Raw genomic sequence first — 27,299 nt, forward strand, 5'->3', positions numbered from 1 at the left:
CAGGCTGAGTTCTTCCAGCTCTCAGCAATCACCATAGAAGAGTCCACTAAGTAGGGGCCTACCTACAGTAAATAGCAGTCGGTGTAGAAAGAGATGCACCAATCAGAGATTGGTGGCCAATTTCACAGATTTTGTAAAACTCTAAACTGACTGTACAGATTTTAGCCAATACCGATTTGTCTTTAAGAACTATAAATCACAATGTGCCTTTTTTGTTTCCAGGATAGGATGAAAATCTCAATGTCTTAACAATAAAATGTTTATAGTAAAATAAATGGGGATGGGTACCTTTCACATTAGAACCAATACGGTACCGGTTCCCAGTACGTTACTCAACAGTACCAGTTTTCAGTATGTTTGTGTGTGTTTGTGTTAATAATTGTTAATTCTTTTAATAATAAAATCTTAGAATTTTTCAATGTAACATATTTTTTCTCAATATATAAACTTTAATGAATATATCAAAACAACATCCAGCTGTTTGTATTGTAACATCTCAGTTGTTTCAAACATTTCTCCTCCCATGTTGCTGGCTGCAGACGATGAGTCGCTAACGGATGCAGGCGTGTTAACGGTGCTGAATGCTGGAGTTGTAGTCGTAGATCTGAGGCTGATGAAAACCGTGCCCTCTTCAGCCTTGAGAAAAATCTTGTGCTTAACCAGGTTCTTCCTCAGATTAGAAGTATTCCCGCCGCTGGTCTTGCACTTCGTGTCACAAATATTGCAGCGACTGTAATCTGCATCACATTTTGGAAAGTGGAGCCATACTTTCGAGTGCTTTCTATCAGCCATGCTTTGTTGACGGGACCAGCAGCTACTGACGTCATTACGCTCTTGTGTGTGCAATGCTGTGTTCATGTTTGGCATGGAAAATCGCCCACTCTTCCACTCCATCAGTGTCACGATGATGCGTTTAGGGTAAAATTCCCCATGTATTGAAACAGTTTGGCTTTATTTACAGATATGTGAACCTCTAAGATGATACAACATATCTCCTTTCATTTATTTACAAGACACCTTGTAGCTCACTAACGTTTTTGCACAATCTAATGCATAGAAGTGTTCTGTATTGCAGGATATTAAAATATTTCTACATTACATTTACAACAATAACAGTAATGTTACACTTGATGTTTTGAAAGGGCAGAGTTTTACTGTTAAATCATTTGTTCATTTATTATTACCGTTAAGAAACCTTAAGCTGGACTCCTGCGTTGAACAATCTTTAATTTTCATATTAAGAGCAGAGGCATCATCACCATGGGTGTGTACGAGAGCGGTCAATGTTACTCAGCTCTGCAGTAAAACTGGATGTTGCTGTAAATTCAGAAAAAGACAAAATGATTAGAGTTCAAATTTTAAACTGACTTCAGTATCTCATATTAATTAGCTCAGGCTATTAATTAGCATTACTAACTGTAAACAGCATTTTCCATTTTTATTCCCTGTAGAGTTAGTAGACCCTTACCTTAACTGAGAGGTTTCCAGCGCTCAGCCATGATTTCCAAATACAACACGATCCATGGCAGATAGAATTGGACTGTTCAAAAAGATAAAACAGAACAAATGTATAAATGTAATATGTTAAAGTTTCTGTTCTCTACTGAGGTCTTACTTTGCTTTTTAGTAGTAGCAGACTGAATGAAGAGCCAGCATGCTTCTAAAGAAAACTGAACATGTCAGTCTTTCTTGATCAGTAACTGCTTCCACACTGAAGGGTGTTGTTGTTAGATCTGATCATGCATGGTGTTAAGAATCACCAATCAGGACAGGCCAAGCATAACATTTCTCAGTGCATCTCCAGTTAGAGGATTCTTGAGAGATGAACCATCTCCTCTTACCAGGACAGACAATAGAAGAACCCATGTTTACCATCTGCAACAAGTTAACTCACCACATTTCACAGAGCTGTATGCTCAGGTTTTATTGTGTATTTTGACACCACATCATTTTTGCATTAAATACTTGCATTAAACACTGGTTTACACTTTACACCGTGGATTATTTAGTTCAACCCCACATCTGATGCAAAGGCAGTTGAATGTAAAGACTGACCTCATAGCATTTGCTACAGCTCAGGAAGTTCCTTTAGAAGTCAGAAGCTGCATGTGTCTGTTTAGATAATCAAGTGACCGCTGGATTTGTGTTTGTTCCTTTTGAGGGTTAGAATGGGAACTGAGGAGAAGGAGGAAAACAAAATCTGTGACAGTCCACAGCAGTTTTCAGAGCTCCCTGTGACGTCCACTGAGCTGGGGCCAGTTCAGTCCTATGTGTGTTCTTGAAGTAGGTAGAGGCCCCCAGAGGCTGGAGTCTCAGCACCTGATGAAGATCGTCACGCTTTAACATCTTAATGTCGTAATCTCTGGGGTAAAAAGAATTCCAGCTGCTTCCTTGATGTTCCATCCACACTGTGCTGTAGTTCCAACATTATGTTAATAAAAAATAAAGAAGAGCCTCTGAATTCAGAATCCAGGACATGGAATCAGCTGGATTTGATAGAAGTTGTATTAATGTTACATATGCATTGATCCAAATTTTGTGGCAGATTTCACCTTCAACCTGCTGATGCTGATTAAAGCCTCTCTCTTTCTCACACACACACACACACACAGAGAGAGAGCCAGAATGATCCACAGACATGTCTCAACATGCTGCAGTAAAGCAGTTTTCCTTTACGTTAGTTTTTCCAATCTCGGTGCTTCCTCTAACCTCACACCTCACCGATATTGATATCTGGCATTCAGCTTTCTTTTCTGAAGTACAGCATCAATACTGAAGAGTGAAATTTGAGTGCAACCTAGTCGTGCTTCGTATGGTATGGTAGCTGAAATTAGAAAAAGATCACTGTTCACGGTCACTTAAGCTAAATTGTATGATGTATGACCAGAAGCTAGCTGGTTTCTTACTGCATCTCTACTTAATATGAGCCTCATTGCTTCAAAAATAAGACTTAAATAGCTTGGATGAGGAGGTCCAAGTTTGCAGCTAAAGCATTCCATCCCTGTGATTGTTACTGTATGATGCCTTTCTATAACAGCACCTTCTCAGAAGTATTCAATTATCTAAATGTTTAAGACAAATCGAGCAATAAACTTGTGAAAGTCATGGACAGTTTGGAAGATTGGTCAGTTTTAAGGTTGGGTCACAAAGTGGGGGAAAAAAGTCAATGCTGGTCTGGATGAATTCTAATGTTGTCCCGACCCAGCCTGTCTTTTTATTTCCACCTTGGACGACCATGCCCAAATGCAGTCACTAAGCAGCACCACTGTTAGGCCAACATCAACACCACTGAGCTCAATGGAACTCAGACACATCAGGAGATTAATATGTCCCAGGACAGGATGTCGGTGTTTGTTTGTCCTAGGCCAGAATGTTTTTTTCCTTGCACATTCCTTGTTATTTATCAATAACACGATAAATAAGAGTCTAAATATGCAACACAGATTACTTGCATATCTGTGCTGAATATTTAGTTGGAATTCCATAGATGTGAATTGGTACAGAGGGCTCGGAATGGGGTTGTTAGGCTGTCTGTTTATTGATAAGAAGCATGGCTCCTGTATACTCAAGCTTCTGTTATTGTAGCATCCCTTCAACTAATAGGACGACATTATGATGTTCTCTGGCTTTAAACCTGCAAAATATAGATCTGTACGCTTTATGGCTTCCTTTTGACAATCCTTACACTTCTATTCAGACCAAATTTGTGGATTGCATAGCTAATAGTTGTCCTGTCAACAGATTGCACCAGTTGAACTCTGCATCTTTGCAACTACTCAAGAGTCACCATAGGTATCTTCACTGTTTCTCTGAATAGAAATGCTTGCCACACCTTTCAGATTTTTATTTAAAAGACAATTTTTAAAACCATGTATCCTTTTCCTTTTATTACACAATTAATCACTACACTGTCTTGGTCTATCTAACAAACGCATTAAAGTTTGTGATTGTAACATGGCAACTGTGAAGGCATATGAATCCTTAAAGAATCTCCCCTGCACTGTTTGACATAGTTTGGTTAAAATCTTTAGATGAGTAATGTCAGTGACAGTTGAGGCATGTTGTGATTCTGACGCTCAGCGGAAACTAAAAGAAAACACAGTTTGTCCCTGCTGATCATTGTTGTCTGACAGCTATGTGTGCTGTCTTTGCAATCAACACCTGCCCAACGCTGCTCTGGTGTTCTCCTGTCTGCTGCAGATAAAGGCGGCCTGACACCAGAGGAAGGAAGTCTTTACCTTAGTGAAATAATGAACTCTGTTTGGCTCTGCTGGAAGGGGAGAGCTTGTCTTGGCCTGTCAATTTACCAACCCACATTTTTAAAACTGTGTCACCCCCAGGGAGGCCTATAAAATAACACATAGACAGATATGATGTATTTACTGAACAACCCATTTACACATCTTACACTGCAGGACATAAAGTTGCTGTTAAACTAATGTCTAACAGTTTAATTGGGCATAAACATGACAGTGTTTTGTTTTCGCTGTGGTCTGCAGATAACAACATTTTATTTAGTTTGATGGTCAGTCTGCAAAGGTTCATTAAGAGCCTAATGTGTGTCTGTGCTGTTTGGGAAGTGAGCTGTTGCAAGACTCATCTTGCTTTAACTCATTTTATGTAGTTGGTCTAATATGAAGTTGGAACTTCTGCAAGCTGTTAATTGTTGGCCACTGATGCTGCTGTAACTGTCATGTGAAAAATGGAAACCCCTCGTTGTTCATGAAGCTTTGCTGACTATGAAAACCAAGTTGACCCTCACTGGTCCACTTCTGTATGACCTAATTAGTCCCTTGCAGCTGGTGGAGAAACTTTGGCCCACATTTCTTCACAATGTTGCTTCAGTTCTTTGATGCTTCCAGCCACAGATTTTTGATTAGGTTGAGGTCTGGATGCTGGGCCTTTGCAACCCCATGATTGTTTTTCATGATTGTTTGTAAAGTTCTGCTACATTGATGTAGCTCCCATAATTAATTCATATTTTCCAACTTTCTGTTCTGCGTTGAACATAAGTCTGGATTCAGTAGCCTGCATCTGTTTATTGCTCATATCCTTTAGACTATAGTGTTGAAGTAGTGTCAGGTAATCATTGTCTATATGACCATCAGTCTCATATTGCCTTGGAAGAGTTTTTGCCTACACCTTTTTAATGTTTCTGCAGTATTTTAAACATTTTAAGCATTTTCTGGACTTTGAGTAGGCCATTCCAATGATTCTTTACATTTTCAGCCATTCTGTGTAATTTGCTGCTGTGTTGGAGTCTGCTGTTTGGTTGTAAGAATGAATACCTTCACATTTGACTTGAGAATACTTTGTTAAACAGGGAATGCCATGATCCCAAATCATTATCCCTCCTCCACCGTGCTTAAAAACATGCTATTGGTTTTATTGAAGCATGGTTTTCACTTTGCTTTTGTCTTGACAAAGAACATTGTTCCAAAACCCTAGTGGTCTGTTTTTGATGCAGCTTCACCAACCTAAGCTGTTCTGCTTTGTCCTTTGGAGAGAAAGGAGGTTTTCTCCTGACAAACCTTTCAAACAGGTCATCCTGGTTCACTGCAATCTAGCTGTCCTGGCTTAATCTTCTACATTTACTGTGCTAACTGAGGCCTGTAGTGCCTGATGGGAAACCTTGACAGTGATTGACCTGTGTGTGAAGGGAATTTGGTGGGACATCCAGTCCTGGATGGTTCAACTTGGGAATTTCTTACATCACCCTCCTAGACCTTAATGGAGCAGTGAGGATAGACACCAGTTCTGCATCTTGAAATGGTTCCTGATATATAAATAATTTATGGGTGTTTTTTAATGAGTTTATCCTTTTAGGGTAAGGTGACAGACCAATGTGGGTTTTTAGGTTTTTTTTTTATATCAGTTGTAGCTGGGTGTTGGTCATCATCCAGACTGGATGTTGGTTTCCGGCAGCCAGATTTCTGTTCCCTAAGTAAAGGTTTCATTTCTCCAGGCTGTTGTATTCCCTTTGTTGCACTGAGCTGTTAGTTTCAGTGGTTAGGTATGGTCAAGACCTAAAAGAAAAGAGTGGCACTTCAGTTATCCTTCTCTTTGGATCTCCTAAAACAGTTAGCACTTGATTTACAGATACATTAGTCAGTTTTCTTTTATTTATGTGTTTGTTCATTTATTTTTAGGCCAAAAATGATGATTTGCGATTTCTGTAAAGTTCTGACCTGCTGATGATTTTTTGCCGTTCCAGGGCAGAAGGAGGGCAAGTTTGTAGTTTGCAACCTGACTGTTCGAGCTGAAAACCATCTGACCTTTGTTGGTGCATTGTTCCTATGAATGGATAACAGACGTCTCGGTAGAAAATAACAGTTTCTTTTACAACTTGTTGTGCTTCCTCTGACTTCCTTTGTCAGCACATTGATGATATATAAATAGTTTACACTGAGTATTTTTTACTCTATTTAAAACTTTCTTAACAAAGAGGTGCTTTTCTTGGTGAGACTTAGCCTGTACTAACTCCACTACATGATGCACTGCAGCAGAACTCCTTCCTATGACAACAACACTTGCGCTCATGCCACTTTTTGTTCAGTGTAATACAATCAGAGTTTGAATTATTTAACATGGTGATATTTCTGCTTGAATCTGATTGGAGCACCCTATTTCCTACATATTCCTTTACGTATATGTATTTTTACAGACGCTTGCTTCCTGTTCTACTAATTTTGATGCTGATAATCAGAGTTTTAAGAGGTTTGGCTTGAAAGTAAAGGCCAAGTAGGTTAAGATGAAACCAACTGGTTATGTTAATCAGTCCGTTTATTTCTGCTGCAGCTCTAATATAAATATATCTTAAAGAGACTCCCCTTTCTGTCTTTTTTATCCGTGCAAAGCGGCGCCTCAATGTGGGTCGACAGACAGCAGGATCACTGTTTGTTGTCTCTGTCCTATCAGAACAGAATGTCTTCTAGCCATTTGTCCCTGAAGGAAGATTAGTGATCATTCCTCATATTGGGACAAAATCAGAGCGACGTTAAGCAAGCTTTGACCAACTCATCGGATGAGCCGGCAGCATATCTTCAGCTGTGGCGGACTGTTTTCTTAAGTCCTGTCTGTAAACTGTTTATGGAAAAATGTCTGTGCCTCAGCTGCACTTTGGCTGTTCCCTGATTGGCCATATTTATACAAGCTGCCATCACCCCAGGCATATTTACAGGCTTTCCCTGCTGCTTGTCTTTTTGCCTCATGTTGTGTCTCTTCTGTCTCCAGGTTCTGGTTTGTGTAGTTGAAATATTTTTGTGTCACTGAATGACCACAAATGTGTAGGAATCTATTCCAGTCCCCTGAGGGTCTTGGCAAATGTTTCCTCTCTGAACCTTGAATATTTAAAAAGTCCTCTTTTTTTAAAGAGGAAATGATCTTCATTCCACACTGCAGTCTGAGAGCAGCTTTTACAGAATTTCCTTTGCATGTTTTTTCATTTAAACCCAAAGTGAGACTAAGATTTAGAGGCCAGGCTAAGCCCTTGTCTGAGCTGTAATGTAATCCCGCAGCTCTGTATAATTTAGTGTTTTATGGTGATATTGATCTGCTGTCAGGATGTCGTTTGAGGGCCTGCTGCCACAGTATGTGTTGCCTCTCAGCTTCAGGGAGGGGCAGCATGCTGGGTTTGTTGGGCTGCTCTGAAATTAATGTGCAAAGCTCTCTTTCATTTGACATTTTTTCTTTTTTGAAATGAAGTGTGACAATAAAACATGCACAACATGCTGTATGAGGCCATTAATATCTGAAGGCTCATGCTGTATGAAGTCAAGGTATATTTTAGAACATATAAGTTATTGTTCGTGAAAATAGGATCAGAATATGTGCTGTGATTTGAACAAATGAATAGATGAGGCTGTTGAAGCATGTTTTTTGAACTGAAAAGTGATGCAAGCCTTTTTCTTTTTATCAGTAACATCATTGATTCCTGTAGTAATACACTGTTTTAATTCTTATTAAAAGCATCAGCTTCTGAATCATCCAGGTCGGCATCTTGATGCATGAAAATATAGATTGTCTCCCAGACCAATTATTTTTATCAATGTCCACCCCTACTTTCTGTTTGAAATTCTTTCATCACAAACATCTGTAGCTCTGTGTGTTTTAAAAGTAATGTTTCCTTGGACAGCATTGAAGGATACTCTTAAAGAGCTAGATTCAACTTGCTAACAAGCAAGATGGAAGAACTTTATGTCAATGGACCAGAGAGTTTAGTGATAAAATATAATAGTAAAGGTGTTCTCGTAAAATTCCTCATCTGAAAGAATTCTTTCTTGTCAAGCCTATCTAGTAACAGGTAGCATGATTGCTAGCTTAGCAGGAAGTGTTTGTGGTCAGTCATTTGGCTAGCTTAAAAGACGAGTCAGAAAATCACTCTAAGAATGTTATTGTCCTTTACTGCCTGCTTAACAATAAAGTTAACATCTCATTGGTAGCTTCTCATTCCTAATCTGAAACACTTTTATTGATAAAACCTGAACTGGTTCATGTCACCCTGCCTACAGTTTCTTTAAAGCATTATTAGGGGTTTTATTCACCTTTATTTTAATTTGGAAACTACAAATAAGTTTAACAAAATGTATTTAGTTGAACCTGTGGCTACTATGCAGAGGTTAGCATGGAACCTCCTCTTCAGTTCAAACTGTAAAATGCTTTGACTGAACATGCCTGAACTGGATCATTCTATACTGAATTATAATTCTTATTAAAACATAGTTTGTGATTTTCAAAACGTGTACTAGTAAAAAGCAAACATGGAGATAAAAAAAACACTCCTTTAATACATACTAGTTTCAGTTACAGCAACCCACACACACACCAACCAGCGATTCTGCACTGATCAAACTATCCCTGGGTGAAGTCCTCCGATCTTTGATGTCTCTGCGCTCTTCAGCGTTATGCGTTTCATGTATGCTAAATGCATCTCAGTACTACTGATATGCATTCAAATAATTTTTGTACGAAAAATTGTAAAGCTGTTGTCTTGTTTTCATGAACCCAATATCCTGTATCATCTCATCTCATAGGCTGATTGTATCATTGCACTGCTGCTCAACAGAAACTATATCTTATGACTCTTGTTGCTGTAGCTCAGATTAATTTAGTAGCTTTGCACTGTGTTTAGGAAAATGGTTTTCTTTATTTTAGAAATATTTACTTTCCTCTGGGGATGAATGGGTTCCTCAGTGTACCTAACCGTCAAGTAGAATTGTCCAGAAATATGAAAAATCTTTCTTTTGAGAGATATTTCTGTCTCTTTGTAATATTTAGATGGTTAGTAATAAACCTCCGTTCATATTTATGTCTGCCTTCTTCCAACAATTTTACTCAAACATGCTTTCCAGAATTTTCCACAGGAAAGTGTCCCCAAAGAAGGACCACTTTCCTCTTCGCTCTCCTTTATCCGAAACTCTTTCAGTCACCCTGGCAAAGTCTACAAGACCGCAAGCATTTCAAATATCCAGGGCAGCGTTTCCTAAGAGCAGGACGTAGGGCCAAGATTCAGAGTGGAGCTGGAGAAGTCGGAGGTTGCTGCCTTATGTTTTCTTTCAACTCACACACACACAAACACACACACACCAGCTTCTGGGACACAGGCAACTCTTTGAGCTCTTCTGCAGGAAGTGAGAGCTCTTCACACTTCACAGCAGTGGGAACCAAACGACCCAACATCCAGACACTCTGCTAGCTGCCACATCCCATCAAACATGCACTGCATTCCTGATGAGGGTTACTGAGTTCAGCACAATGTAAACCAGATAAAGACTTCTTTGCACATCCAGGACTCTTCCACACTTCAACCTATCTATGCACATTTGTTTTCTTCAACGGTGCCATGACAGCTTTATTTGAGCTGTATGTTTTAAAGATTTAATTTTACTCCAACTAAAGTGACTTAGCAGCCTTAGGTTTTTATATAAGCTCCAATTATTTGCGTAAGCCTGTTTAAACGTGCTTTTGAAACCCATGCTGTCTCTTTGAAATATGCATTCCCAGGCCGCAACAGCAACACTTGAACTGGATTCTGATCCTATAAATGCAACTTTTACAGCTGCCAGTGTGACATATAGGATGAGTAGTTTAGTAGTATGATATTAACTTGAAAAAAGGTGCAGATAATTAGAGTGTAGAGGTGTAATTAACCTGTCCAGGGCGGCACCCTAATCGAGTTGCCAGTCCATCCACGTGACCAGCAACTCTGCAATGTATTTAAGCCTAAGACCATCCATCTACTGCATAGAAGATTCATAATTCTGTCATTTTAAAAACAGGGAGCCAGCACCTGCCTGATTGATGTTTTTACAGAGCTATGTTTAGGCTTCATCACAATAATGTAAGGTGCTAAATTCTCAGGAAATGCATAAAATCTTGTAATTTAAATGGGTTTTACTGTCTTTTTACAATGATAGCAAAAGGCTCAATAAAAGCACTGCAAGAACCAGGTTATTTCTCCTCAGCCATTGAGCTTTCTTTGGAACCATTTCATACCTAACAATACACAAAGTTTTTCAGATAAATGTTTGTTCCACCTTCTTATGTGTTTTGAATTTGTAAAGAAGGCTGTAGTGTTCAGTTCAGAAACACAAAACACATGTCTTCTAGATGTCTGTTCCACTACAATTGTTTAGTTTGGACCTCTGTGCTAACATTCTTCTTGTCATCCCTTCAAAAACCTAGAAAGCACGGAGTTTTGAAGACGATGGGCTTATGGGTAGATCAATCAGAGGTCCAACACATACTACAACCAACACCTCATCACTTGATTTTGTTCTTTTCACTGTTGTAGACAAGCAATAATCTAAGCTCGACATATAGTTAGATTAAGCATTGATGGAACCGATCGAACATTTGCTTTTTCTAGACTTTCTTAAAACCATTAATGTTCCTTTGTAGTCTTTCTTATGACTGTAATCCAGAGTCATCATTCATTTTCAGCTATCTGATGCAGAAGCCAGCTTGCAGTCAGGTGCCTCTTATAGCTTGCCAACTGTAGATTTAATAAGAGTGATGGGTGGGGAGATTTCAGCTTTTCAACTTTACATCTTAATGAACAAGAGGATTAGTGTTTTTCTTTTTTTTTTTGTAAGGGAAAGCTGTAGTAGCTTAATGAAGCCAGCTGACCGGCAGTGTGCAGCAGTAGGTGGTGGAGGGGCAGGATTGCATTGCTCTAAACTCTGATTACTCCAGCATTTTGAGAATGCAAGATTTTGTACTCTACAAACACAAATTCGATTTCTCCTCGCGTTTCCTGCAACTTAGCAAAAAAAATTACATTCATTCATATAGAACCATTACTGTACAAGGCAGTCCAAAGCGGTACACAGGAACTCATAGGGAGGCTTTAAAATAACAAATCTTTTACGTTTGACATATGATGTCAAAGCATTTCATACAAAAAAAACAAATGTTAAAAAAAAAACTTCCACTGCACCATATAAAAACCTTGGAACCATAAGGATATCCATCAATAATTCGAGAGACTATTGATCAACACTGACCTACGTAAAAGTGAACACTTCTCGTAATTATTTAAAAAAAAAAATGAGGGAGGCTGTCAGGAGTGGGAACATAAAAAAAAAAAAAAAAGCATTTTCTTTCGAAGAAACCATCCAGGCATGGCTAAAATCCCAAAAAACCATGTGGAAGAATATATTATGGTCTGATGAAACCGCTGACCACAATGTTGGACACAAAAACAACAAGGCAGAAGACCACAAGAACAGTATACCCACAATGAAACATGGTGAGGGCAGCATCATGCTTTGGGTTTACAGTCATTTAGATTAAACTGGACTGTATGTGAAGGTGGATAAAATAATAAACAGTTATATAAACCAGCCCGTTTGACCCAAAATTGAAATATTTCTGCTAGAAATCTGAAGATTAATTTTTTTCCGCATGAAACTAAGCATATATCTAAATCAACAAAATTATTCATCAAAAGAAAACCAGAGCTCAGAATGAATCAAATCTATCACAAAATATGCATTAATCTGAAGAAGGCTGGATAAATATCACACTGTGAGTAAAATATTCTCAGATGATTTGTCATGGTATGGCATTTGAACGGGGGTGTAGACGTTTTACATCCACTGTATAATTCTGGTCATATTTAGATGACAAAAAAATCCATCAAAAATGAAAATTTGCGCACATTTATTACATCATTATATTTATCATTAAAAACCCAAAATTTAATCCTATTTAGTTTCCAATCCCATGCTTTAATCTCTCATCAGTGATGGGACAAACAGATCATTAGTGAGATTCTTAGATCCAATCCAGCTGAGGACAATAAAACATTCAGTCCTGATCCAAAGAGCCCACAGTTTCTGAACTTCTCAGGTTTTCAGGAAGTTTGTTTTAAAACTGAAGAGCATAGAAACTAAAGGGTGCCTCTTCTTGTTTGGTTCTGGTCCCGGGAACACTGAGGAAGCTGGTGTCTGATGTCCTCAGATGTTTACATAGTTCATACTTGACAAGCAATTAAGAAATGTACATATACGTATTGAACACATCACCAATGTATATTTTTATAAAGATGCCATTGATATCAGATTCTGTCCAGATGTTGGTAACATCTGGTAACACATGCAAAGAACTCAAGCCATAGATGAAGTTATGTTTAATAAAGCACATGTGTGTGTGCCCCACTCTTGTGCTATATGTGGGGTTACTGTGGCTCAGTGGGGTGAGTAGTAGGGATAAGACCATTCAGTCAATCTGTAAAAATGTTTAAGGACTTCTCTTTTAAAACCTTCTGGTGATTCAGTGATGAAATTACACCTTTTGTTCCAAGAGTTTTTCCTGGTTTTCCAAAAGCGAGCAATAAGCAATTAGTGTTTATGGACTACAGGGCTGCAAGCAGCTGCATTTGCACTCCTTTTATCCTTTTCACACTTAGAGGTATAAAAACCCCCATCAACCCTCTGAGTGCCAAAACAGTCATTTAAGGACATGTTCCCAGCAGTGGTGCCATGAATCAGCCACATGCCTCTCATCATGGCAGCCTCAGAGCAAGGACTGGGAGTGGTGCAGCAGACTCTTTTGTTAGAAAATACCAGAATAATGGGAGCAGTCTCTGTTTTTCCTCTTGAAATCTGCACAGCTTTAAATCTTTGGTGTAAAACTAAAGTTACAGCATGTCTGAGATTCCAGACAAAGTGTTGCACAACGCTGACCACTCGACTGATGATCAGACAACATACTTCTTCCTGACATGGAGAAGTCCTCGACCTCATTGGGGAACTGGTCTAAATAAAATGCTTTATTTTTCTTCCTCACTGCCCTGCATTCACTTCCTAAATGTTTTCAACTTTTATGAAGACTCTTGGACAGAAACGGCCACCACTCCTAAACTGTGATTTAATTGACAAGGGATCCAATTCCTCTACAGTCGGCACTCATCTGTTAGATTATAATTCCATCTTCAGTGTATTTAAAAGTTCAAGATTTGGTTTTACTGAGAAAAAAAAATAATAATAATATAAATCCTTATCAAGCATTTGCTAAATTTGCATAAATTTCATAAAACTTGACTCTTCTAGTTAAATACGCATTGTCCGGGTTCAGAATCAGATACCATACACATATGGGTGGGAGAGTTAGAAAAACACATAGCAGGCATTCTGTTGAGGTTTGCTGAGACAGAGCAGATTCCTGGGTTTTACCCCTGGAGAGATTGATCATTTATCGTTGATGCTTCTGATGGAACAAGTTTGAAAATATTGCTGTGTTTTGGTGAATCAGATGCCATCTGTCTGTGTTGTTAAATAGAAACTAACAGTGTTTCCCTTGACCAGTATATCCAACAGCCAACCACCACAGCCTATCACCCACCTATCAAAGAAGGCTCCATAGAAAACAAATGACTGAACTGGCTATTAAATGAGAACTGATTTTTATTCAGTTCCAGGTGGAAGTTTGTTCAGCTTAGTTGAAATTTTTAGGATCTTTATCACCCGTTTTTCTTTGGGTCCCAAGCAAACATCTGCTGCAGTACATCTGACTTGATGCAGGACAAATGAATCCTCCTGTTTGTTCCTTAACTGAACTTTTTATAGTGACTCCTGTCCATTTTTTGGAGATAAAGTTTCTCTTTCCTTTATCCAGCTAAGATAGCAGCCTAATGAAAGAGGTCTTTGTGGACGGTCTGGTGAGAAATAGGTTTGCTAGAAGTGCTCATCTGAATCCAGTTGTTCCATCAAGGACTCCTCTAGTATGAGGATGACCTGTGCTAAATGGAGAGCGCTCCTTGAAGATCGAGGCAAATCAGTTTCCTTTAAAGCCAAAAGGAGTCAGTTAGGATCCTGGAGACCAGTCTGCTGTTTGATTTATCAGTCAGATAAGGTAATGGTTGTGAACCTGAAAGGGCAGATGGCTCAGCAATGGTAGCAGATGTGATTTTAGAGAGATCCAGCTGCTGCAGCTTCTTTTGGTCCTTTTAGTTTTCTCCTAATCATTAGTCATATCATTTTTAATAACTATTAAATATCATCTTATACAGTGTTTCACTGAGTCTGCAGTATTGTTAACCTTGTGTTTCATGGGAACGTACACCTTTCTGGGTTTCTAGTAGATATGAACAGTTTATTTTCATTTCTATTTGGTTTGTATCTTATTAAATTAGTGACACATAAAGTAGCACACCTCTGTTATAGAAAGTGTTGCTGAGGTGTTTGTTTGTGCAAACTGTAGAGCAGCTGGCAAATCCCACTGGATCTCCTACTGGATTCTGAAGTGGAGTTAAGTGGGAAGGGAGGACTTTAAAATGAGTCCAAAGATTTGCCAACAGCAGGCACAAAGTCATCTGTTTGTTTGACTTGCTCGTACTATAATACGGTACCTTGCAAAAATACTCATTATTATTCATACATACAACCACAAACCTCAGTGTGTTTCATTTGGCGTTTATGTGTAGTTTTGTATAACAGTGAAGTAAAAAATAAAAGGTTCTCAAAAACGTTTTATCAAGAAAAATAAATGCTGTCAATAAGTATCAAGCCCATTTTTTTCTCACACCCCTAAATAAAATCACGTGTAACTAATTACTTTGCGAGGTCACCAAATTATAAAATAGAGTCCAAAGATGTAATTCAATCTCAGTGTAAATCCAAATGTTCTGGGTTGCTGTAGAACATTGGTGAAGAAAATGCACGATGAAGAGTTGAGGAACATGCATTCACCAGAGATCAAGAAATCTGGCCTTTATGGAAAAGAGGCAGAATGAAAGCTATTATTGAAAGAAATCCAAGAGAAGTTCTACGTTGGGGATAGAAGAAGAAGCTGTTTTTGTCATATAAGAAAAAAGAAAACCTTTTGAACTTGTTGCACTCTTTCTTGTATTCAGCAGGAACCTAGAAACTGGTCAGAGCTGAAGGTTACCTGAGCTAAACACAGGGCAGTTGTGGAAGAAAACCTGCTGGAGGCTGCAAATAGTTGAGGCAGAGAGATGCACCCCACCTTACACCTACTTGCCAACTTGACTGTTTTTAACAGTAGGGGGTTAATGTCAGCTCCTATGATACCACCATCATTATGCAGATTTAAAAAGATGTCTAAAAGGCATCTCAGGCCCAGCTTCAAGGTGTCATGTGACATGGTGTTTGTGGATAGTATCAGAGCAGCACACCAGTGGCAGACCTACCTTGTTTTAGTCGTGGTCTAATTTGCTTCCATCTCTGATTGTCTTGTTCTTTCTGTCTTTTCCAGGTCATGGAGAATGCCACTGTGGGCTGTGCAAATGCCACGCCGGTTATGTTGGCGACAACTGTAACTGTTCCACAGAGACGTCATTCTGCTTCTCAGATGATGGGAAGATGTGTAGCGGGCGAGGAAACTGCGTGTGCGGCCGCTGTCAGTGCACCGAGCCAGGGGCGTTTGGAGATACCTGTGAAAAATGCCCCACCTGCCCCGATGCCTGCGGTACCAAGAGGTGGGATCATACTCATACAGAAACAAAATCCGTATTTAATAAACAGTAATAATATCAGGGACTGCTTCTGCATGATTTAGATGATTCTACAACTATTTGAAGATTCTATAAATATATTTTATAGACGGGATTTTTATGGGTCACGGAAGGCCGAGTTAGTTTGTTTTTCGTTGTTTTTAGAGCTGATTGTACCCACTGTAAAAATGCCATGTCCCATTCCAGCTGCATAATAATCTCTACACAGACATGTCACATGATTATTATCTTAATTACCCAGCATTAAAGGTGTGATGCAGCTTCTCTGCATGTCTTTGCTCCTTCTCTTCCCATATACAAAGAAATAACAATAACAAACCTGGCAGCATAAACCCCTCACTTGAACCTGATAGTTTTAAGGGTTAAAGCTTGAGTATTTATTTAATACCCTCACATATAAAGCAAAGCCCAACGCAGCAGAGTTAAGTTTATAGTAAGAGGGATTCAAAGGCTGAAAATACTACTTAAAGTACTGAAAGCTGAACTGTTTCTGCTAGATTAGCAGTAAATTGGTGCTCATTGTTCTTGGTGAACTCCTATCTGTGAACTTTGTCCCCGCTGCTCCAGGGAATGTATCGAGTGTCGGCTTTTCAACTCGGGGCGGCTCGCAGACAACCAGACCTGCCAGCGCTTGTGCAAGGATAAAATCATAACTGTGGAGATCCTCAGTGAGTTAATGCACCATGAAACACACACACACACACACACCATCTAGGGCTATAGAGACACATTCTAGGTCTGTTTCTCTTTTTTTCTGGTTCCACTCCTCTCACACTCAAGTTTCATTGGACCTTTTATGATTCAGCCTTCCCTATTTTCACATTCAACCCACACATGGTAAATTAAATGCTGTCTGGACCACCCTGTCCAGACTAATCTAAGTTTTTTAAACTAGAAGATACTAAAATAACATCAACGATTGAGGCAGTGTATCTGTTTTTAACTGGTGCCCATGTGCAGAGGTTGCTCCAGGATTCATTGGAACAACGTTCAGTTTCCTGGGGACCTACAGGAAGCTGCTTTGCATGGCATGACCACTTCTGACACTATCACTAAAATGAAGTTATCTATGACGGGTGGCTTTGGCTCACTGACTGTCACTGAGAGGGAACAGACAAGAAAATGCCAAACAATCTATGAAAGTGTTTAACTGCACCTTTCCTAAACAACAAGAGCAAGAATGTCCTGGCTAGGATAAGGTAAAAATCCCTGATACGCTGAGGACAAAACCCTGTTAACTTGACTCTGAACTCCTCAAAGACTCACAGTTGACTGTTTACTTTAAGGACCAGTGAAACCAGTGTGGAGAAACTTGACTGGCCTGCTCAGAGTCCTGACCTCAACCTTCTTGAACACCTTTGGGATGAATTAGAGTGGAGGCTGCACTTCTGGTTTTCTCATCTAACTATGAACAATCCTTAACCTTGGAAGATGTTTGCAGAATAGTTAAAGTTGCTGTTGCTGGCAACAGTGGATCAATCAACATATTGGACTTCATAGATTAGGTCTAGGATGTCAGCAAAGTTTATGTACATGTAAACGTAGACAGACTTTTGGCGATATACTGTATTTATGGTCATTACTTTGAAAAAGTCTGACTTTGGTTGTCTTCCTGCCGTCCAGTCATGGGAGTAACAGCTCATTCTGGGGAATCCACAGGTTTTCCGAGGCCATAAGGAAAATACAGTCCCCTTCATCATGTAGGTTAGCCCTTCCTCCCAGAGGGACATGCCTAGAAAACCTCCATAGGGAGGCCTCCAGAAGGCCTCTTGATCAGATGCTCAGAGCATCTCAACTGACTCATTTTAATGTAGAGGAGCAGTATCTTTACTTATCATCCCCCTCTGAATGATGGAGCTCCTCACTCTATTTCCAAGGCTGAGCCTGGCTGCGCTACAGAAGAAGTTAATTTTAGCTGACTGTGTCTGGGATCTAGTGTTTTTCCATCATGTTCCACACCTCGTGATCAAAGGTGAGGGTTGGAAGGTAGACTGGAGTATTGTGAGTTCTTTCTTTACATCAACAGACCAGAGCAATGCCCAGTTTGCAACAGATGAGGGTCCAATCCATCTATCCATCTTCCGATACATCCTATCATGACTGGTAAAAAAGACAGAGACACTTGAACATCTCCAGACTGAGGTGGAGGGTTTAATCCACCTTTTTGTGGTGGAAAGCATAAGCCGACTTCTAGTTGCTGACATTGCTCTTAATGAAGGATATAAGGCCTTAAAGATTTTGCCCAGTTATGGTTAATCCTGGCTGCAGGAGGACCACCATGGTGACAACTTAATGCAGATTGTGGGGATTTAAAACCTTAGGTCATAAGCCAGTGGATGGCATCACTGCATCTACTTCCATCCTTTCACGGTCTGGTTTTTTTCTAATTTACGGCAGACGTTCAGTGGCTTAGCCATTAAATTCAGCAGTTTTTTTTCTTCATCGCTGGTCTTTTAAAAAAAATATTTTTTATCCCCGAGGTCTGATCTATATAACTGTGCTATGTCTGCAGGTGCTTACCTTTTTTATTGAGCTCCTAGCATACCATAGGGAAGCTGAGACTGTTGCAATTCAGCTAATGCAAAGCATTTTATGACACATTCATTTGAGCAGAGTGGGTAAAATCAATGCCAGCTACAATCTGAGATTCACTATACGATAATCTTGGGTTAAAAGATTATCGTACAAAATACCACTTAATCAGTTTGTTTTCTAACTTTTCATGCATAAATTGATCTGCAGGACACCCGAAAACATTTACAGTAATCCTCATTTTTTCTATGTTGTTACATTACATCCATGTGTCAAAATAGATTCAATTATTTTTTCCCTTAAACTTTTAGATCAGGTTATCACACAATGACAAAGTGAAGTAAGTTTTTAGATTTTTGCTGATTTATTAAAAATAAATTTGAGAGCACCACACGTACAAACGTTTTCAGGACTTTTTAATAGTCTCAAGATTTCTAGGGCGTTTCAAGAAGCTTGGGTCACCCTTTGTTTAGGTCTTTTCTCTCAGTTTCTTTCTGCAGATCCAAGCTCAGTCGGCTTGGGAGGACAGCACCAGTAGCGTCAGCATAATATTTTAGCATAATTTTAGCTTTTTCCAGAGATGATCTGTTGAATTTAAATCAGGCTCAGGCTAGGCCACTCAAGGAGATTCACCGACTGCAGTAAGCTAATTAAATAGCTAATTCATTATAAAATTATCAGGGTTTTGCCTGTGCTGGTTTAGAGGGATAACGTGGTCTGTGGTGTCTAATCATGGGGTCACTAATCAGCAATACACCTTGGAGAAAGAAGATCCGAACCAACCCAGTGACCCAGTCATCTATGAAAGCAGAGGGGTCCTCAGTAATTCTTTTCAGGTGTTCTTTGGTAAAGTGAGATAGTTTTGGTCATGACTGTTCAAACAAGAAAGAGCTGATTGATTAAGTCATTAAGGACCTGATCTTCAAAGATCCCAATTAGGGAGCCCTAAATTGCTTCCGCAAAAAAAAAAAAAAAATTGCACATGTAATAAGTGGGCGCAGGTGCAAAAGAGGATCAGACAGCCCTATTTAAAAGAGGAAAATGCATGTGCTACTGGCTGGCTGCTAATGCTCCTAGTGGAACAAGAGGAAAAGCAAACAGATCCTGTCTATTGTTACACTGCATTATTATAAATGATCCAGTTGCTGTTTTGATTTCCTTTTGTTTCGCTCTGCTTCTGTTTTTCTGAACTGTTACAGTTTGTTATCCTTTTTCATTACCATTTACAGCAACAGGTTTGTCAACTCAGCCTCTGCCCTGACGAGATTATTTCTCTTCTCTGTTTATTTGCGCAGGGTGCTTCTGAGTTCGTAATTAGCCATGCAGAAGGCTGAGTTTGAAGTTGTTCTGCTAGCAGATGCTTTATGTTTGTGGTCCGGGCACACCCAACGAGGCAAAGACTACATTCTGCTTCACCTTTAATAAAAATATTGGATTACAGGTTATTGCCAGGAGGGCAGAGCTGAGTCCAGAGTAGCGGACGCACTCTGCCATTGGTGTGCACACGGGGGCAGCTGGTCTAGGCTAACAACACCACAGGAGCGCACACAGCTTGTTAGCTGTTGCTCGACTTAACTCGCAACAAAGTGGCCAATCAATATTAACAATATAACAGACAAACATGCCTGTCAATTAATTTATTAGAGGTTTACCTCCGTTGATCTTCTAATTCTTTTTGGGGATTCACCGGGTTCTGGCTTTTTTTTTTTTTTTTGAGAGTATTTGTTTGAAGAGTTCGGAGTTTATCAAAAAACAGCCACAATATTTAAGCCTGAACGTAATATTAGCAACCTAAAATAGTTAGTTGCAGGAGTTGGTAATCTGTTTATTATAGCTTTGCTAATTTTTAAAACATAACGTCATAACTGTCCTGCAAAGAATTTAAATCGAACTTTTATGTGTATAAAGATAAATTATTTTCCAATGATTTTACTAATTTCGTTTATTTTGTTATGCTAATATTTGAACAATATGCAACCTGTTTGATTGTTTCATTTGTTTTTTGGTGAAATAAAAGAATTTTTCACTGTATAAACCAACCCCTGGCATATGTTCACACTTAAACAGTATAATCAAACTGATCCAGCTCCGATCGCACCGTAGTGACACAATGTTACTGTCAATAATACATTGTGGTTTTTTTTAGTGACAAGGTTAAAGCATACAACTGTCTTTTCACCACATTGAATAGGCCGCCTTAAAATGGTAGTTTTTCACCTGCTGGCGTCCAGTTTGCAAATGGACGATTGAATCACCCTTATAGTGACTTTATTTCTTTTCTATTAATTATATTATCAACATCAAAGCACAGTGGGTGATTTGCATGATGTACAATTAGTTACACAGACTGTGTGCACTTCATTGGCGGATGATCAGTAATGAGCTCACTTCGCCATGATCAGGTTTGTGCGCATTCAGCAGCAGATGATCTCACTGACAGCGATGGTGCGCTGGAATGATCCAGATGCAAAGAAAAATCCGTTGCAAGGAGTTTTATTATAGGAGAAATGGCTTCTATTTGTTATTGGCTCCAAATCCAACATTAGAGGATCCTACATAGAATCCTCTATTCTCATCTAATTTTAGTATTTTTCTTTTTGACAATCTAAATCTGTTGGCACATGTACAGACGATTTTCTCTCCCCGTCAACTGTCATTCTATATATGCCTTTGTCTAGCCACAGTGACAGCAGACATTTTTACATCCCAGTTAGTACCTGCATTTTCATGGCCCTCCATGTGCTCACCTGACTGCCATAAGGTACCGAGATGAGATCCTCAGACCCCTTGTGAGACCATATACTGGTGCGGTTGGCCCTGGGTTCCTCCTAATGCAGGACAATGCTAGACCTCATGTGACTGGAGTGTGTCAGCAGTTCCTGCAAGATGAAGACATTGAAGCTATGGACTGGCCCGCCCATTTCCCAGACCTGAATCCGATTGAGCACATCACATTTTGTTCTTCTGTCAATTAAGTTTATTTGGATCACCTGCACCTATTAATCTGTCTTCTTGTTTCACCTGGTCACGCTCCATAAATACACACCTGTTAAGTTATTCATCGCGGAATCATTTTCAAATCATGCCATGTCTGTCTTGCCAGCCCATTTATTGTTTTTTTCCTGCCTCTTCTGAGAGTGAGTTTTTGTTTTTTATTAAATCGTTTTTCACCTACCGTCATGCTGCCTGCTAGTCTGCATTCTGGGTTCGTTCGTTGTTCAAGTTTTGACAAGAACAAAGTATTCAATGAGAATATTTCATTCATTCAGATCTAGGATGTATTATTTGAGTGGTCCCTTTATTTTTTTGAGCAGCGTTTTGTTCTACAACCTGATCTGTGCATTTCAACAACTCCTCAAGAGTTATTATGGCCCCCTTGACTGCTTCTCCTATTGTGCTCTCCTTGCTTGGTCTGTCACTTCAGGTCGTGTCTTGGTGGGGTTTAGATGATAGACTGAACACAGCTCTGTGAGATGTTCAGGGCTTGGGCTCTGTATTACCCAATAAGAATTGCCCATCATAGTATTATGTGGCAGGCGTCTTATTCCAGGCCCTCACCTCCTGCTGCACCCTCTTATTTGGTTCAAAGAGTTCTAATTATTCAAACTCAAATCCTTCCCAGACATTCAACAGTCATTGGCCTCCACCCACTGAGTAAACATACCTGCTCCAAAGCACCGCCTCTCTATTCTGTTATTTCAGTAAGCCAGGGGGTGGAGCCTGAACTCTGGCAGATCAAGGCTGTCTATGATGTGCCTGGCCATATCCTTAAATTCCCCACAGCCTATTAGGAAGCAGTCCCTTGATGTTTAGGAAATGTCTCGATAACCTTACATTGGTTTCTGAGCTGCGTGGTGCTCAGCTGAGACTGATGGCTCTGCGTGTTGTTTAGAAACATTCCACAGTGACCCAGTGTGGCCCTGGCCCAAATCTGACATGTTCCACTGCATTCCCTGCTATTTCAGCCATCTGAGCAACCCTTAATAGACTCCACATGTACGTTCCAGATACTTTGTGCATGAAGTAGAAGAAGAGGGCCTTTTGAATGGAGGGAGGAGGAGGAGTATAGGGCCGGGGGAGAATAACCTCACCCTCCTGGGTGAGGTTTGGAGAATGATTGAATAACTAAAAACAAGAGCATATACAATGTGAGCGGCTCAATCAGGAAATGAGCGGTTTGTTCTTGTAAAGCAAGTACAGTCAGGCAATGTGCCAGAATCCCTTTTCTCCTTTATTCAACACCTCTTCTAAACATCTGAACAAAGTGTAAACGTGTTTCTATAGCAACATTTGGCATAAATGAACCTTTTTCTTTATTTCTGCTTTTCTTTTGATGAGTGAAACTCCTGAAAATATGTTCCTGTCTTTCTTTATCTTGCAGAAAAAGAAGAGCCTGGAGCGGTCCTCTGCCTATATAAGACAGAAAACGACTGTGTGATGAAGTTCACATACTCTGAGCACGCCAGCGGCCGGTCCATACTCACCGCGCTCAAAGAGCCGGGTCAGTGAAGAACAATGTTCTACTTTGGTCACTTTAATCACATCCTATTAGTTTAGAGTCAGGGGGTGACGTGTCACAGCAACGAATACTCTACTGAAGATCAAATAATGTTGTTGGAAATACACACTGCCTTCACATGTGTGTTCCTAGTCTTTGCACCTTGTTGCAACACCTTATCCATCCATACAGCTGTGCTTGTCAATACAATAAGGGCTTTTCCTGTGCAGTACACACATTCATGTGCTGAATGTGACACCCACCCTTAATGGCGCACTGTGCTGCAGATCCAGACCTAAATTTAGTCTAGTCTGGACCCAACTAGATCGTTATTGAATATTTTTAAGTGTGCATATCTTACCCTTGGTTACACTACTAAAATATAAGTTACACTATTTTACAGACTTTCTGGTAATCTCAGTAAAATGGCCAGACCCTGCTGGCTTCCTCTCTCTATCTTAGCATCGATAAAGTAACCAGCAGAGAAGTATAGATAGGTTAATCTGGAAACAATACTGCAGCGTAAGCTCTGCATGACTTTCTGTAAAAGGAAAAGTACCTAGGAAAGTTTTTTTTGCTAAAATGTTTCATCATTTCTTAAACATCAAATAAATCAGGGAGAACAAGAAATCTCTAAGGCGGCTAATGCGTTTTCACAGCACTGTGTCAGTAAAGTAGGCATAAAGCTAGCATTTCCCTGAGACTATAGGGGGACAGATAACTTAAAGACCAAATTATTGAAAAATGAGTCTTCAATTTAGCTGTAGTTGTTGCGTCATTGAGGAGATTTCTAAGCAGCAGCATACTTCCTGGAAATGCATCTGGAGCGGTCTTTGATCCTGGACTGCTGCAGGGATGATGGAATAGTCATCGTCAGGTTTATCTATCCATACTGTTCTCCCTCTGAGAGGAGCAATATTATGGAGAACAACACATGCCACAGAGAAGCCACATTTTCTCTCTGTGGTGACCCCGAGCTTACATAAAAGCTGGAACAAGGATCTGAGAATGATGATCTGAACCTGGGCTCTAGTTCTGCAGCACACCACATTATAACATTAAGGTCCCAGCTTAGTATCAGGATAAGGCATTATCAGGCAGAGCATTTAGAAATAACTTAAATCAGACTATTAAAGAATGAATCATTATATTCCTACAAAGCTTTAGTTTCTAATCACATTTACATCTTATTACCTGGAAGCTCTACAAAATAAGTTCAATAAGCGACTAATCTCAGTCTGAGGATGTTGAGCATGATTCATCTAAGATGTATGAATTCAGATGATCCATAACCCACTCCACTGTGATAAAGGTCCTGGTTCTATGTCCAGGCCTGAGGTGTTGCAGTTTAGCCACTTTTCTCTCTGTTCCAAAGGCTCACTGATATTATAAAGTTCATATTTGTATAAAAACCCCAGTGAGATGCACAAAGTTTGTTCTGATAAGAACAAACTGTACCTTTACCTACTGTGTGGAAATATAACCGGCTGAAGAATGAGATCAATGCAATAATTTGATGAAACCATGACTTAAAACCAAACTTCTAGAAATGAGAGCACAAGCTAGGTCAGCAAATCTTGTCCTCAGTTAAGACATGATTAAATAATCCTGCTTTAATCCTATCCACAGTTTAAGACTAGAGAACCAATCTAGAACAACTGCTTCACCTGAGGAAACCCTCTTGAAGAAACTCAGTCTTCAAGCAGGTCATCTTCAGAGTGTGTTACCTTGGTGATTTAATCAGTTTTCATCCTCTTTCATAGCTGCCTGAACACAGTGAGCCTCGCTCTAGTTCTGCTGTTATGACTGAATTTAAACTGATCACATGTTCCTTTGTAATGTGTTTGATTGGTTCACTCCTGGCACAGAGTGCAGCAGTGGCCCAAACGCCTTAACAGTGTTACTGGCTGTAGTTGGCACCATCTTGCTGGTGGGAGTGGTTCTGCTGGCCACCTGGAAACTGGTCATCACCATACACGACCGAAGAGAGTTTGCTCGCTTCCAGAGCGCACGCATACGCGCCCGATACCATATGGTGAGGAAGACACCTTTACTAAACACTTTGTGTCTTTTCTACTAGAACTACATGTTGGATGTTCTGTATGCACTAGGTTGCAGGTTTAACTGCTGAAACCAGGACTGCTTTCTGTTCATTTTTCTGCACCGTTCTGTTGGAGACAGACCCAGCACGAACAGACTAAAGCAGCCAAACATTCCTTTCCATTTTTCCTGGATGCAGCAGTTCAGCAGATAGCTGTGTTTAGAGATCCTTTGTACTTTGAGTGTTGCTCTATTATTTCTATTTTGTTTTGCAAGGCAGTACAGTTGGAGCAGTGAGGGATGCAGTATGAATGAATTAAATGCAAACATTTGGGAACCTCTGAGTTAGTTTATTTAGCATTAACTATTCTATTGGATATGTGGTTAATTTCTTTTGTGAGAGTACATACTGTATGTACATGCATACATAGAGTCACCGGCCACTTTATTAGGTACACCTTGCTAGTACCGGGTTGGACCCCCTTTTGCCTTCAGAACTGCCTTAATCCGTGGCATAGATTAAACAAGGTACTGGAAACATTCATCAGAGAGTTTGGTCCATATTGACATGATAGCATCACACAGATGCTGCAGATTTATCGGCTGCACATCCATGATGCGAATCTCCCGTTCCACCACATCCCAAAGGTGCTCTAGTGCTCAGACCAGCCCATCTGGCACCAACAACCATGCCACGTTCAAAATCACTTAAATCACCTTTCTGACCCATTCTGATGCTCGGTTTGAACTGCAGCAGATTGTCTTGACCATGTCTACATCACTAAATGCATTGAGTTGCTGCCATGTGATTGGCTGATTAGAAAGTTGCGTTAACGAGCAGTTGGACAGATGTACATAATAAAGTGGCCGGTGAGTGTATATACGTACGTACATGCATTTATACATATACACAGTACATACTTTTCTGACATTTTTGTTTAAAATATCCTAGCTGTATTGATCTCATGTCATATTCAAATTTTCTAAAACACTCCATTTTGGGTTTTCATTATCTGTAAGCCATAATCTTTATTAGAAGTAAAGGATTGAATTATTTCACTGTATGTGGAATGAATCAATATAATAAAAGTTTTATTTCTGAAATGAGTGAAAAAAAATATCTTACTCACTCGCTCGCATGCCACCACGTAACTTCCTCTCCTCAACTGTGATCTTCTCAGGCTTCCAACCCTCTGTACAAGAACTCCGTCTCCACACATTCTGCAGAAATGGAAACTTTCGAGAAGTCCTACAATGGCGGGCTCCACTGATCCCTCTGCACGGGGCACGGCAGGACCGGTCCAACACACAGACCCCTGAATGATGGTGACAAAGAGGACAGCAGACTGCACACATTCCTCCCTCTGATCTCTGCCCACCCACACTAATGACGGAAGTGAAATGAGTCCAGAAGACGTGAATCTGTAGTATTTCTCTAGTTCCTGAGGAGATTCGTGCAGATGTGTCCCACTCAGTGTGTGGAGTCGATTTAAACTGGATTAAAATGAACAGAGAGATGGGCTGCAGTTACACAACATAAACTCCTAACTCCAACCACATAGAGCAGCATGTTCTGAGAATATTGGCTTATATTTCTATATTTTTGTACACACTAAAGATGTGTTTGAAATATGAGCTTTTCACTCAGCAGGGCTCTGATTTGCATCATAAAATTAGCATATATTTCTAAGGAAGGTTGTAATGATGATTTGATACTACTAATATTTACTAAGCAACAGCTGTCTTACCTTTATTTTGCACAGATGTTTTTCTTTGATGATTTTTGGGTTTTTCAAATGCTGCAGTTGCAGTCTCTTCTATTAATCTAAATAGCAGGGCATTAACATACTCCTCTAACATCTGAACATAATTAGACTGTACTTCTGGTACTCTGCATTGTTTCATATTGTCAACACACACAATGAGAACCCAACTGCCAGACCTTTTGAGTCCAAAGTAGAGAAGCGCCAATCAGAATTTTGCTACCAGTTTTTGATCTCCACTGTTTGTAAAGTTTGACCTGCCAATACCAATTTTGCAGATTCTAAGTTAAAATATATGAAGATATATAATGAGCATTGAAAATGTTTTCCTGTCCTTTCTGCTGTGATCATCATTTTTTCAAATTAGAAGTGGCAAACTTTGTCTTCTTTCCTCAGTAAGAGGCTCCAAAGACTGTTCTTGTTAGTGCGATCTGGGATTGTTCACTTATGGTGTGTTTACAAATCGGATTATTGAAGTTCCTAAAGGCGG

General features: G+C 39.7%; 1 protein-coding gene and 1 long non-coding RNA gene across 3 annotated transcripts in view; one reads left to right on the forward strand and one right to left on the reverse strand.

The window, feature by feature from the left end:
* Window positions 1-27,299, forward strand: part of itgb5 (integrin, beta 5) — a 75,119-nt gene that overhangs the window by 41,885 nt on the left and 5,935 nt on the right. The window contains exons 12-16 of one of the 2 annotated variants that reach the window (XM_047370353.1): window positions 15,718-15,940; window positions 16,544-16,644; window positions 22,890-23,009; window positions 24,875-25,041; window positions 26,228-27,096. In XM_047370353.1, the coding sequence (XP_047226309.1) occupies window positions 15,718-15,940; window positions 16,544-16,644; window positions 22,890-23,009; window positions 24,875-25,041; window positions 26,228-26,317 (701 nt within the window). In that variant the 3' untranslated portion in view covers window positions 26,318-27,096. Of the gene's footprint in view, window positions 1-15,717; window positions 15,941-16,543; window positions 16,645-22,889; window positions 23,010-24,874; window positions 25,042-26,227; window positions 27,097-27,299 lie in introns of those variants that run through there. The other variant, XM_047370354.1, reaches the window with a different exon arrangement.
* On the reverse strand, window positions 1,189-26,290 carry LOC124871224. The gene is made up of 3 exons (XR_007038978.1): window positions 26,177-26,290; window positions 1,469-1,540; window positions 1,189-1,317 (listed from the first exon to the last, which is right to left on the reverse strand). It is a non-coding gene; the product is annotated as an uncharacterized LOC124871224 (long non-coding RNA).

The sequence above is a fragment of the Girardinichthys multiradiatus genome, chromosome 7 (assembly GCF_021462225.1).
Source record: "Girardinichthys multiradiatus isolate DD_20200921_A chromosome 7, DD_fGirMul_XY1, whole genome shotgun sequence".
Classification (NCBI taxonomy): domain Eukaryota; kingdom Metazoa; phylum Chordata; class Actinopteri; order Cyprinodontiformes; family Goodeidae; genus Girardinichthys; species Girardinichthys multiradiatus.